General features: G+C 41.0%; 1 protein-coding gene across 2 annotated transcripts; it reads left to right on the top strand.

Moving 5' to 3' along the window:
* Positions 550-8,046, top strand: LOC8056813 (ribonuclease TUDOR 1). Of its 2 annotated transcripts, none has more exons than XM_002453863.2 (17): positions 550-738; positions 2,102-2,267; positions 2,584-2,658; positions 2,756-2,869; positions 3,106-3,210; positions 3,308-3,514; positions 3,588-3,803; positions 3,900-4,007; positions 4,172-4,342; positions 4,439-4,636; positions 4,743-5,105; positions 5,193-5,423; positions 5,501-5,686; positions 5,757-5,834; positions 5,912-6,106; positions 6,793-7,167; positions 7,537-8,046. In XM_002453863.2, the coding sequence occupies exons 2-17, from the start codon at positions 2,118-2,120 to the stop codon at positions 7,723-7,725; spliced, it is 2,961 nt and encodes a 986-aa protein (XP_002453908.1). In that variant the 5' UTR covers positions 550-738; positions 2,102-2,117; the 3' UTR covers positions 7,726-8,046. The 2 variants fall into 2 exon arrangements, with proteins under 2 accessions (XP_002453908.1, XP_021314684.1); XM_021459009.1 differs by lacking the exon at positions 550-738 and adding an exon at positions 819-841.

Raw genomic sequence — 11,635 nt, 5'->3', positions numbered from 1 at the left:
ATGCCATCTGAAACTTTCTATCGATTTACTCTTGTTTGTGTGCTACTTTACCGATGAATGTGCATGTTATCATGTACGCAGGCACACATTTCCCACTTCACAAGAAGCAGAGTGCTCCTCTCCCCCTGTCTCAAAACAGAGTGCCTCCCGGTACCATTTGCTTTAGCACACGGAATGAGAGGAGCACGTCAGCCTAGCCAAATCGCAGGACGGGGAAAGCAAAAGCAAAGCCGGTCGGACTCGGACACGTCCCTGAGATCAGTCTTCTTACCACACCGGCCCCGCCTCGATCTCACGTGGCGTCTTTTCTTACACCGAAACAAACCAATGCAGAGTTTTACCCTTTCCAGCTCCGCGGCTGGCGTTCGGACGGATCTCGCGTCGCCCAACAAACTCCACGCCCAATTCAAGCGAGCGGCCCTCGTCGAGCCCATCCATCCATGACGGCATGACGCGGGCGCTGCGCGCACGCGGACGGGACGGGGACCTCCTCCGCCGAACCCAAAACCGGGCCCCTGCTTCCTCTCACACCTCGCCCGCCCCCCACTATAAACCACCACCCTTCTCCCCACAAAGCTCCCTCTTCCATTCCCTCTCGTCGTCTCGCCACTCGCTACACCCCCAAAAACCTCACGCGCTCTCGACGCCGTCCCGCGCTCGCCTCGTCGCCACGCCGGGCGAGAGGGAGGGGCGCGCCCACCCCGGGAGCCCTATATAACGACGCCGGCCGGAGCTGAGGTACCCTTACCCGTCCCTTATCCGCTCGCGCCCAGATCTGCCTCTGTTCCACGCCTCCGTCTTCCGCCGCGTCGGGCGCGATCCATTCCCGCCGAGAGGCCAGGTTACCTCCTGCCCCTTGATCCGACGCGCACGTTTCGTCTCGTGGCGGCCTGGGCGCGTTAGCTCGCAGATCTGGGCGTTTAGGATCGCGTCTCACCCCCGATCTATGCGTTGCGGACGGTGTCCCGCGGTTGATTCGACGCTGTGCAGCCTGCTCTCGTCGGGGCCCGCTCGCCGAGGTCGGAATTCGACGAGATCGCGCGTGTTTGTGTTGTGCCAGTGCCAGATCTGCGCATGCGTGTACGGTCGCAGCTCTGCATGGCTGTTCCTGTTGCTCGGCGCAGACGGGTGGACTTTGGATTAGATTTAGCACTTTTGGATTTGGATTTGGATTTACGACATCTGTGCGCATTGCTGAGCTGCTCTGCCCGCCCTTTTGCGCTGTCGTAGAAAGGTGTCTGGGTTTGCGTCACGCCGTGGCCCCTGGGGCGGGAACTTGGACTCTTGCGCCTAGTTCGGGGCTAGGTGTGGGCCAAATCTTTCGTGTGCAATTTTTTTCCATGTTTCCCTTTGGAGAAACCTGCTCGTGCTGAATAATTCCTGTGTAGGGTAAAAGCATGATGTCATGGGCTGTCTACCTGTGCACTTTACATTCATGCCGCGACGCTTACTGATGATATTTCAGTTTCCATTTCGATATGCGAAACAGCTCCTGCCGTGTTGGTTTTAATTGTTTGACAAGCGGAGTGACTGGTGTTGTCTGACCATAAATACGGTTAGCGGAATTGTTTTTTTTTGTTTGTATTCAAAGGGAAGCATTTTATGTGAAAATTGAGATTGTTCCACTTAAGTGTCATATATTTTCCATTTTCGTCATTTTAGCTACATATGGAAGGTAAAAATGCAAATATCGGAAAATGCGAGTTGCCAAAAATGATAGGAAATAAAAGTTAGGCTGCACTTTTCGAGAACATGCTTAGCACGTGTTTCATTAAGAGGAAGTAAGGAAGCATACACGCCCTACATCACATCACGTGTTTCATTAAGAGGAAGTAAGAAAGCATACACGCCCTACATCACATCATAGTGAGTTGCCATTAGCGATGTGGTTGAACACAAACAAAAGGCACTGCAGCGCGGTGGAACGCACACAGGTTTGATTAACTAAGAAACAAATTGTGCGACCAAAGAGCTGGGTCAGCATTGTTTGCTAGGCCTGCTCAATCCGACACGGGCAGTACCCTGCCCTTGCGCTTAGTTAGGCTGCACTATCTAACAATAAATGACAACAATAAATGACCATTTCTCCTTTTGATTGCAGGGTATAAGCTGGTATCATGGCGTCCAACACAGGAGCGTCAGGATGGTTCAGGGGTAAGGTGAAGGCTGTGACATCTGGGGATTGTCTACTAATCATGGGGAGCTCAAAGGCTGAGATCCCACCTGAGAAGTCCATCACCCTGTCCTACCTTATGGCCCCAAGGCTGGTAAGATCAATCTGCACTTGATGAATTTCCTTGTCGGTAATATACAATATTCGTTGCCTTTTCACTTACTCTCAGTTTTCATTTGTTCATGAATCTGGTAGAAGTCAGTGGGTTGCTCTAGACAAACTAGGTTACTAGGTTTTGAGGTTATGCTTGAGGACTAATGAATGTGGGCAATTCTCAAATTGATTTTTGGTTGCATTTTGTTACTAAATTTGGCACTTCGAACTATTTACTCAGTATCAATTGTTGCTTCTTGATATTCTATTCATTTCTCTAGTTTTCATTTTTTGTTTGTTTATTCATGGTGTTCTAGGCTCGCCGAGGTGGAGTTGATGAGCCTTTTGCATGGGAAAGCAAAGAGTTTCTGAGGAAGCTTTGTATAGGGAAGGTGCTACATTTGAACTTCATATCCTCTCTGAACTCTCATATCATTCATTGTATTCTTCCTTTTTTAGACAATGCAAAATTATAATCTGCTGTTACAGGAGGTCACGTTCAGAGTGGATTATACAGCTCCTAATATTGGACGAGAATTTGGAACTGTTTATCTAGGCGACAAGAATGTTGCATACTCAGTAGTTTCTGCTGGATGGGCAAGGGTAAGAACCATTTAACTTTCATATTTGAGTATCTCTATGATATTAATTGTACGATGAACAGATGCACTACTGTATTGTACTCCTTCTGTTCCAAATTATAAGTCGCTTTGACTTTTTTAGTACATCATACATAGTAAAATGGATGTTCCAAAAAAGTCAAAGCGACTTATAATTTGGAACTGAGGAAGTACTAAAATAGTTGCTTTACTGATTTATTCTTCTATTTGCTTAATCAGGTAAAGGAGCAAGGCCCCAAGGGGGGCGAACAAAACCCTTACCTTGCTGAGCTGTTGAGGTTGGAGGAAGTCGCCAAGCAACAGGGTGTTGGTCGTTGGAGCAAGGTTAGTAATTTTTCATCTCTTGTGATCAGCTCATTTTGTATTGCATGAGATATGCTTTTCTTGATTTTGCTGTTGTATGCTTCTTATCTACATTCAGGAACCTGGTGCTGCTGAAGAGTCAATAAGAGATCTTCCACCATCTGCAATTGGTGAAGCAAGTGGTTTTGATGCAAAGGGTTTTGCGGTTGCAAATAAAGGCAAGAGTCTGGAGGCAATAGTTGAACAAGTCCGCGATGGCAGTACTGTTCGTGTGTATTTACTCCCTAGTTTCCAGTTTGTGCAGATATATGTTGCTGGAGTACAGGTAGGCTACTCATAATTTGGTGTTGTTTTCTTTATGTTAATACAAAGTAAATATTAATTATAAATAAATCTAGGCTCCATCAATGGGGAGACGCCCATCGGTACCTACTGTAATTGCTGAAACTGATGATACTGCTAATGGCGTGAACGGTGAAGATTCTGAGGGAACACCTGCGCAACTGACTACAGCACAAAGACTTGTTGCTTCTGCAGCTTCTGCTGAAGTTCCACCAGATAGGTATGGAAGAGAAGCCAAGCACTTCACAGAGACTAGAGTCCTCAACAGAGATGTAAGCTATCTCTTATTCTGATCTTCCTCTATTCCCTTGGCATGAATAATTTGTTTTTGTTACTTGGCCTAACTTTCTCTTGTAAAAAAATCCCAGGTGCGTATTGTGGTGGAAGGCACAGATAGCTTTAGTAATATAATTGGTTCTGTGTATTACCCTGATGGAGAGACTGCAAAAGACTTGGCCCTTGAGCTTGTTGAAAATGTATGGCCAATATCTATCCATATAGTTTCTTTTGACTATGCATGCTATCAGGCATCATGAAGTAACTAAATTAAACTGTTAAATATAAATATGATTGCTTTCACATTCTTAAATTGTTAAATCTTATTGCATTTAAAATTTACATGCCAACCTTTGTGTTACAGGGGCTTGCAAAGTATGTTGAGTGGAGTGCTAATATGCTTGATGTTGAAGTAAAAATAAAGCTGAAGAACGCAGAACTTCAGGCTAAAAAGGATCAATTGAGAATCTGGACAGGGTTTAAGCCACCGGTGACAAACTCGAAGCCCATTCATGACCAGAAATTTACTGGAAAAGTGTGTCTTATGTTCTCAGATGATAGTGTGTATTCATCATAATTCACATAATTGTTTGATAGTAACTATTTTTTTTTCATGTGTATCTCTTCACAGGTGGTAGAGGTTGTAAGTGGGGATTGTATTATTGTGGCTGATGATGCTGCTCCATATGGCAGTCCTTCAGCTGAACGTCGGGTTAATCTGTCAAGCATTAGGGCTCCTAAGTTGGGCAATGCTCGTACAGATGTGAAGCCTGAACCTTTTGGTCGTGAATCTAAGGAATTCTTGCGCACGAGGTTGATTGGCAAGCAAGTATGTAGATGGGGCTTGTGACAATCTGGCTGAAGTTTTTAATTCATCATAAACAGTATTCTTAGTAGAAATTAGATTGAGTTTCTCCTCAATTTTTCATTTTCAGGTGGCTGTTGAAATGGAATACTCTCGAAGGATCAGCACTGTGGATGGACAGAGTGCTGCTCCAACAGCAAACATGGCTGATACGAGAGTTCTAGATTATGGTTCAGTATTTCTGGGTTCACCATCACAGACTGATGGAGATGACATATCTTCTGCTCCGAGCTCTGCCAGCCAGCCTGGAGTTAATGTTGCTGAGCTTTTGCTCTCACGAGGCTTTGCTAAAACATCTAAACACAGGGATTATGAGGAAAGATCACACTATTATGATGCTTTATTAGCAGCTGAATCACGGGCTGAGAAAGCAAAGAAAGGAGTCCATTCTCTAAAAGAATCTCCTGTGATGCATATAACAGATTTGACAACTGTAAGTGATGTTCTTTTATTCCATCAGTTTGTTTTTGATATTTTCTGCATCATCATTAACCTATTAGTATGGTCCTTGTATGGATAGGTATCTGCAAAGAAGGCCAAAGATTTCCTTCCCTTCTTGCAGCGGAACAGAAGGCATTCGGCCATCGTCGAATATGTTTTTAGTGGCCATCGGTTCAAACTAACAATTCCTAAGGAGACTTGCAGTATTGCCTTCTCATTATCTGGTGTTCGGTGTCCTGGTAAAGGCGAACCATACTCAGATGAAGCTATTGCTTTGATGAGGAGAAGGATACTGCAACGTGATGTGGAGGTACAACTTTTGCTGTCTCTTTTGGTTCTTCCATTTCCCCATTTTCAGTTTCTGAAGGATGCAATTGGTACACACAGATAGAGGTTGAAGCAGTTGACAGGACAGGAACATTCATAGGTTCTTTGTGGGAGTCCAAGACCAACATGGGCTCTGTACTTCTGGAAGCTGGGCTCGCCAAACTGAGTTCATTTGGCTTGGATAGGATCTCAGATGCTTATGTCCTACAAAGAGCTGAACAGTCTGCAAAGCAACAAAAGATTAAGGTGACCTTTCATTTTTCTCCCTGAGCTGTAAAAAAGGGTAAAACAATTACTGACACTTAAACTTTTCAAGATATGGGAGAACTATGTCGAGGGTGAAAATGCTTCCAACGGATCCACACCTGAATCTAAACAAAAGGAAATTCTCAAGGTTTGTTCATGAAGGATATTTTTGAAGCACACTACATTTATTTGGGTGGAATTAACTTCTTGACTGACTCTATTTAGGTTGTCGTCACGGAAGTTCTTGGTGGTGGGAAGTTTTATGTTCAGACAGTGGGTGACCAGAGGGTGGCTTCAATTCAACAGCAGCTTGCATCTTTGAAACTTAAAGATGCGCCAGTAATTGGTGCTTTTAATCCTGTGAAGGGAGAGATAGTCCTCGCACAATTTAGCCTTGACAACTCCTGGAACAGAGCTATGGTATGTGTACACTTACCAAACGTGTATGATGAAATCAACTAATCTTTATGGACCAAATTCAATAGTTGAATTCTGTCTTGCTAGCTTATACCCTAGGGATCTATACTGAAATTTCTTTGGCCACTGTAAGTTTGATGATTCTAAAATAACCCATACCAGTTATTTTGGTTGTTAGCACCCTGATGAGGGCGTTCGATCTCATCCTTTCAAGTTTTTATGGAAATTACATCAAAACTTTACACATTAGGACTAGGCAAGCCTTCTCATGGTATCTAATAAATATGGGACCAATAATAAACCTCTCTGTTGGTTCCCATAATTTCCTGTTTCATAAAGAACTCCTTGTGGCACTGCACACCGAATTCGTCTAACAACAGGTGTTTGCCTATGTGGTTGTTGATGAATTACAACATTATTCGTTTTTCTAAACAGAATGCAAGTGAACATAGAGATGAATAGTGTCAGTATTTATTTGTTTCAGTGTGCCATATAAATTAGTTAATATATTGTCAATTGTATTAGAAATCGTTTACTCTTGCACATTTGCAGGATGTCCAGACCAAAGTCATCTTTATGTCTGAATTTTCTTATGACAACTAGTTTTATACTTTATGCTCTGAATTGCCATTATTAGCTCCTGGTCATTGTAGAAACTTTGTTATTAAGTCTTCACGTGGTTTGTGCAGATTGTTAATGGACCTCGTTCTGTAGAATCTCCGAACGACAAGTTTGAAGTATTCTATATTGACTATGGCAACCAAGAGGTGGTTACCTACAGTCGTCTACGACCTGTGGACCCATCTGTTTCCTCGTCTCCTGCTCTTGCTCAGCTATGCAGCCTTGCTTTCATAAAAGTGCCCAGTCTTGAGGATGACTTCGGTCAGGAAGCAGCAGAGTATCTAAGCGAATGTTTGCTCAGTAGCTCAAAACAATACCGGGCAATGATCGAAGAACGTGATGCTTCTGGGGGAAAATCAAAAGGACAAGGAACCGGAAATGTTCTCATTGTTACTCTTGTTGATGCGGAGACAGAAAGTAGCATAAATGCTACCATGCTTGAGGTTTGTGCTACTGACTACCTTGATGACACACTGCTTGTTAGTACATTACTTCTGCTCATGTTTTGTAGAATACAACTGCTTGCTAGTACATAACCTTTGCTCATGTTTTGAAGAACATCCCTACTGCTCATGGTTCAAAGACAATGCTTACTAACTAGTCAGCGAAGATACATATATGCCACACAAAATGCCCATAAACATATTACACACATTACTTTCTACAGTACTAAGTAAAGAAACATATGTTCATTTATTAACAGATGTGATCGTTTTTTTTTTTTTCGGAAAACCTGTGTGAAGCTGTATTATGGTTATTTGGCGAGGAACATATGTTATTTCTAACATCACCTACTCTCCCTGCATTTACAGGAAGGGCTTGCCCGGCTTGAAAGAAGCAAGAGATGGGACACTAGGGAGAGGAAGACAGCTCTCCAGAACCTGGAACAGTTCCAGGAGAAGGCAAAGAAGGAAAGGCTGCGGATCTGGCAGTACGGAGATGTTGAATCGGACGAGGAGGAGCAGGCCCCAGCTGCAAGGAAGCCTGGAGGTCGTCGGTAGAGGCATAAAAGGCTGCAGTCTGGCATGCTATGGAAGTTTTGGACAACCCCAAATGTGGGACTCTGCCGTGAGTTATAGATGAAAACTTAGACTGAGGGGTACCTTATTTATTCGGTTAGAAAAGAGAACTTAGTGAGGCGAAACTTTCTCGGTTTGAGCACTTTTGATATTCCGTTTTTACACCGTAAGCTTATAAGGTTAAAGATACATTGTTTTTTCTCTGAACTTAATAAGGTCGTGTCTATGCGCTGCGGTTCTTTGTAGTCAGAATATAATATTGAGAAGTGCAGTGAATGAAAGTTTAAGGATTGCATTTAATTATTCCAGTGTCCGTGCAGTGACGATTTCTGCAGTGACGATTTCTCTCGTACGCATTTTTACTGATTGCTTTTGCTTAATGATAGCATTCTTCTCTGGCGAAATGGTTATTATTGGTACTGTTCTGGTATTTTGCCCTCCATTTGGTTGAACGCTAAATTTTGGTTGCTTAGAAACTTTTGGCCTTCCAAGTACAGGACCAAGCCAAAATAGCTTGGCAGCGTATTGAGGTGGTGACCCGGTGGGTCTTGACTGGATGATTTAGGGCAGTTTGGTAAAGCACTCGTATCTGATTCTTGAGTTTCACTTCTTTATTCTTTGATTTTTTGATTCTTTGATGGAGTAGTTTTACTTCTTGATTTTTTTGGAGTGGTTATGGACCTATGGTAGGAGAGCAGGGTGGGAAATAGGCGAGAATCAATGTTGAAGTGATACTAGTGGCAATTTTGAGCGGTGGAGAGCTGATTTTTTTTATCCTCTTTAGGCCTTGTTTAGTTCCCAAAATTTTTCAAGATTCTCCGTCACATCAAATCTTGCGGCACATGCATAAAGTATTAAATATAAATGAAAACAAAAACTAATTACACAGTTTGTCTGTAAATCACGAGATGAATCTTTTAAGCCTAGTTACTCTATAATTGGATAATGTTTGTCAAATAAAAACGAAAGTGCTACAGTAGCCAAAACCAAAAAATTTCGTGAACTGAACAAGGCCAGCTTCCTATTAGAATCAAGTTACATTTTAGCATTGAAAAGAGTTTACATAGCCTTCTCAAATGTCATGGCTGAAAATATTATTCGCTGATTTATTGTAAGAGAAAAATACTGCTGGTTGGTAAGAAAAATACGACTTATAAGATATAAGTGAATGGAGTCCACTCGAGTGGTTTTGAAGTGGGCAATAAATCTAGTTGCAAACTCATTTCCGTTGCAAACTGTGCAAACTCTAATCTGGATTACCGGATGTTGATCCAAGGGGCGTGGAGAGATTGGGTAATTTTACACTTAACCGTCTGCTCTTAATCACACTTTTACAAATCCCTCCTTCCACCTTTCTCATGCGCCTCCTTGATCAACATCTGCGGTTCAGATTAGAGTTTGCACGGGAGATGAGTTTGTACTAGATCCGTTGAGTGTGGTTTTATCTTTATCTTTTTTATTTATTGTTGTTGAATTTTTAAAAAATCATAACAAATCACCGAAAAATTATAAAATAAAAAAATTCAATTTTATTAGACCCCAGATAAGTAGATCTACACGGTGAATATATAATGTAGTATACTTTATAAAGTTTTTGTTGTAATTTTAAATTTATATTTTTCTGTAATTAATTAGAATAATTCATATATGTGTTTTTAATGGTCCAATTATGGTGAAATTTTTACGGTGGGCTCATTATTGTATGCTTGAACTATGGTAAAAATTTCATATTTATTGGATCACGTATAACTTAGTTATAGATAAGCATAGATTTAATAAGAATAAATCTAAATAAACTTATAACTAAGTTATACATTATCCAATGGGTATAAAATTTTTACTATACTTCAACCAAACAATAATTAGCTCACCACAAAAATCTCACCATAATTAGACTATAGAAACTGCATATATGAATTATTCTAATGAATTATAGAAAAACAAACATATGAAGATATAATAAAAACTTTTGTACTAAAATATACCGTATTATATGTTCACTGTGTAGATATACTTATGGGGAGTCCAACAAGATTAAATTTTTTATTTTACGATTTTTCTATGATTTGTGATGTTTTCTTAAAGATTCAACAGAAATAAATAAAAAATAAAATGACAAAACTACCCTCTAAAAACATTGATGGGATTATTTGACCGGTTTTAAAAAGTTTAGGTTAGAATATCCGGTTTTAGAGTTCATGGGGTAAAGTAGTTCATCCTAGATAGAGTATATGTGAATATACATGATCCACCGCTCAAACTCCTCTTCACGGTTAAAAAAAAAACAAACGCCCTCTACGTGAATAGTAAGTGGAATGACGGAACGGCCAACGGACTACGGGGACACGCGGCAGCCGGATTAATTAATTATAAGCTGGGCAGAGCGATCAACTTCCTCATCCGACGAAAACGTTAGTAATTTTTTTTAGGTGGAGAAACACATATGCATGCAGGGGCCGTGCAGTGTATTTGTGTTGTGTGTTGCGGCTAGCTACGTGCTGGAGTCCGTGCCTTAACTGAAAGAAAAGGAGATTGATTGGCTACTAGTAATTGCCAACGTGGTGAAGATTCAAGTCAACAGTTCGTGACTAGCTGGCCGGATGGAAAAGGAAACAAGAAGGAGATAGGAAAGAAAAGAGCCCGGCTTAAATATTTAGGAAAGAGAATATCTTAATATTGTTTTGCCCGGGCTGCACAAGAAAATAGAAAGACATCTTTTGATGGAGTTCAGGTGTTGACAAAGGAGGAAAACATAGAGTATTATTATTGCATATACGTACGTCAACATATGGATCAGGGCAGCTGGAAAATAGGAGACCGGAAACACGATCGATCAGGCCAGGAACTATTCTGCTCTATTCCTGGCCTGTTTTGACGTAAACGAACATGGCCTAATTAGCTAGCCACCTGGCTCCTGGCATGCGTGACCAGTTATTGGGCTGGACAAGTCTAGGACATAAAATCTGGTTTATAGTTCACTGAACAAGTCTAGGACATAAAATCTGGTAATTCACTATTATGGTTGTCTTGATCTGGTTGATCTTCACTGTTAACACTATAGATTGTAAATTACTCACTCCATCCCAAATTATAAGACGTTTTACTTTTTTGACTCTAAGTTTAACCACTCGTCTTATCTAAAAATTTGTGCAAACATAGTCAAATTTAAGTTTTGAAGAACTTTTATTAATAAATCAAGCCACGATAAAAGAAGTGATATTTGGCATCAATTTTTAAATAAAACGACTTGTCAAACTTCATATAAAAAAAATCAAATATTTTATAATTTGGGATTGATTGAGTATCAATTAATAGATTTACTTGCGGTCAAACATGACTTTTGACTACTTGCTATGCTCGCATCGGCTATTTAGCCGATTGACTGCGCTTTCACGTTCATGATCATGTCTAGATATGAATAGATTCGTTTACTTTAAGAGTTTATTTAATCTGTTATCATTATCATGGCTGCCATCGATCTAGTCGAACCCCACTGTTAATGGTGAATGGTTTATAAATTTGTTCATAGTAAACAATTGATTATTTATACGTTATGACTCTGTTTTCACCCATAACGGCTATTTAGCCCATTTGTTCATATAAAACAGTGTAAAATAAGCATGATCAGCCCATTGTTCATAAGTACCAGATTCGCTCCCGCAGTTGCCGGCTGTCTGCATTTATTGTTTATACTTATGAGTTACCTAATTTCATGACTATTCGCATCAGTCAAGTGGCTGATCATGCTTATTTTACACTGTTTTATACTTCGAGCATGCGGGATGTTGACTCTTTAGTCAATAGCCTTTTATTCTTCGGCTGCTCAGTCATATATTCTTTTGAGGGAAGGGCTTAGGGCACTCACAATGCAGACTCTATTATAGAGTCTGCA

This window comes from Sorghum bicolor, chromosome 4 (genome assembly GCF_000003195.3).
Source record: "Sorghum bicolor cultivar BTx623 chromosome 4, Sorghum_bicolor_NCBIv3, whole genome shotgun sequence".
NCBI classification, from domain to species: Eukaryota; Viridiplantae; Streptophyta; class Magnoliopsida; order Poales; family Poaceae; genus Sorghum; species Sorghum bicolor.
This window is presented reverse-complemented; position numbering and strand designations above follow the sequence as displayed.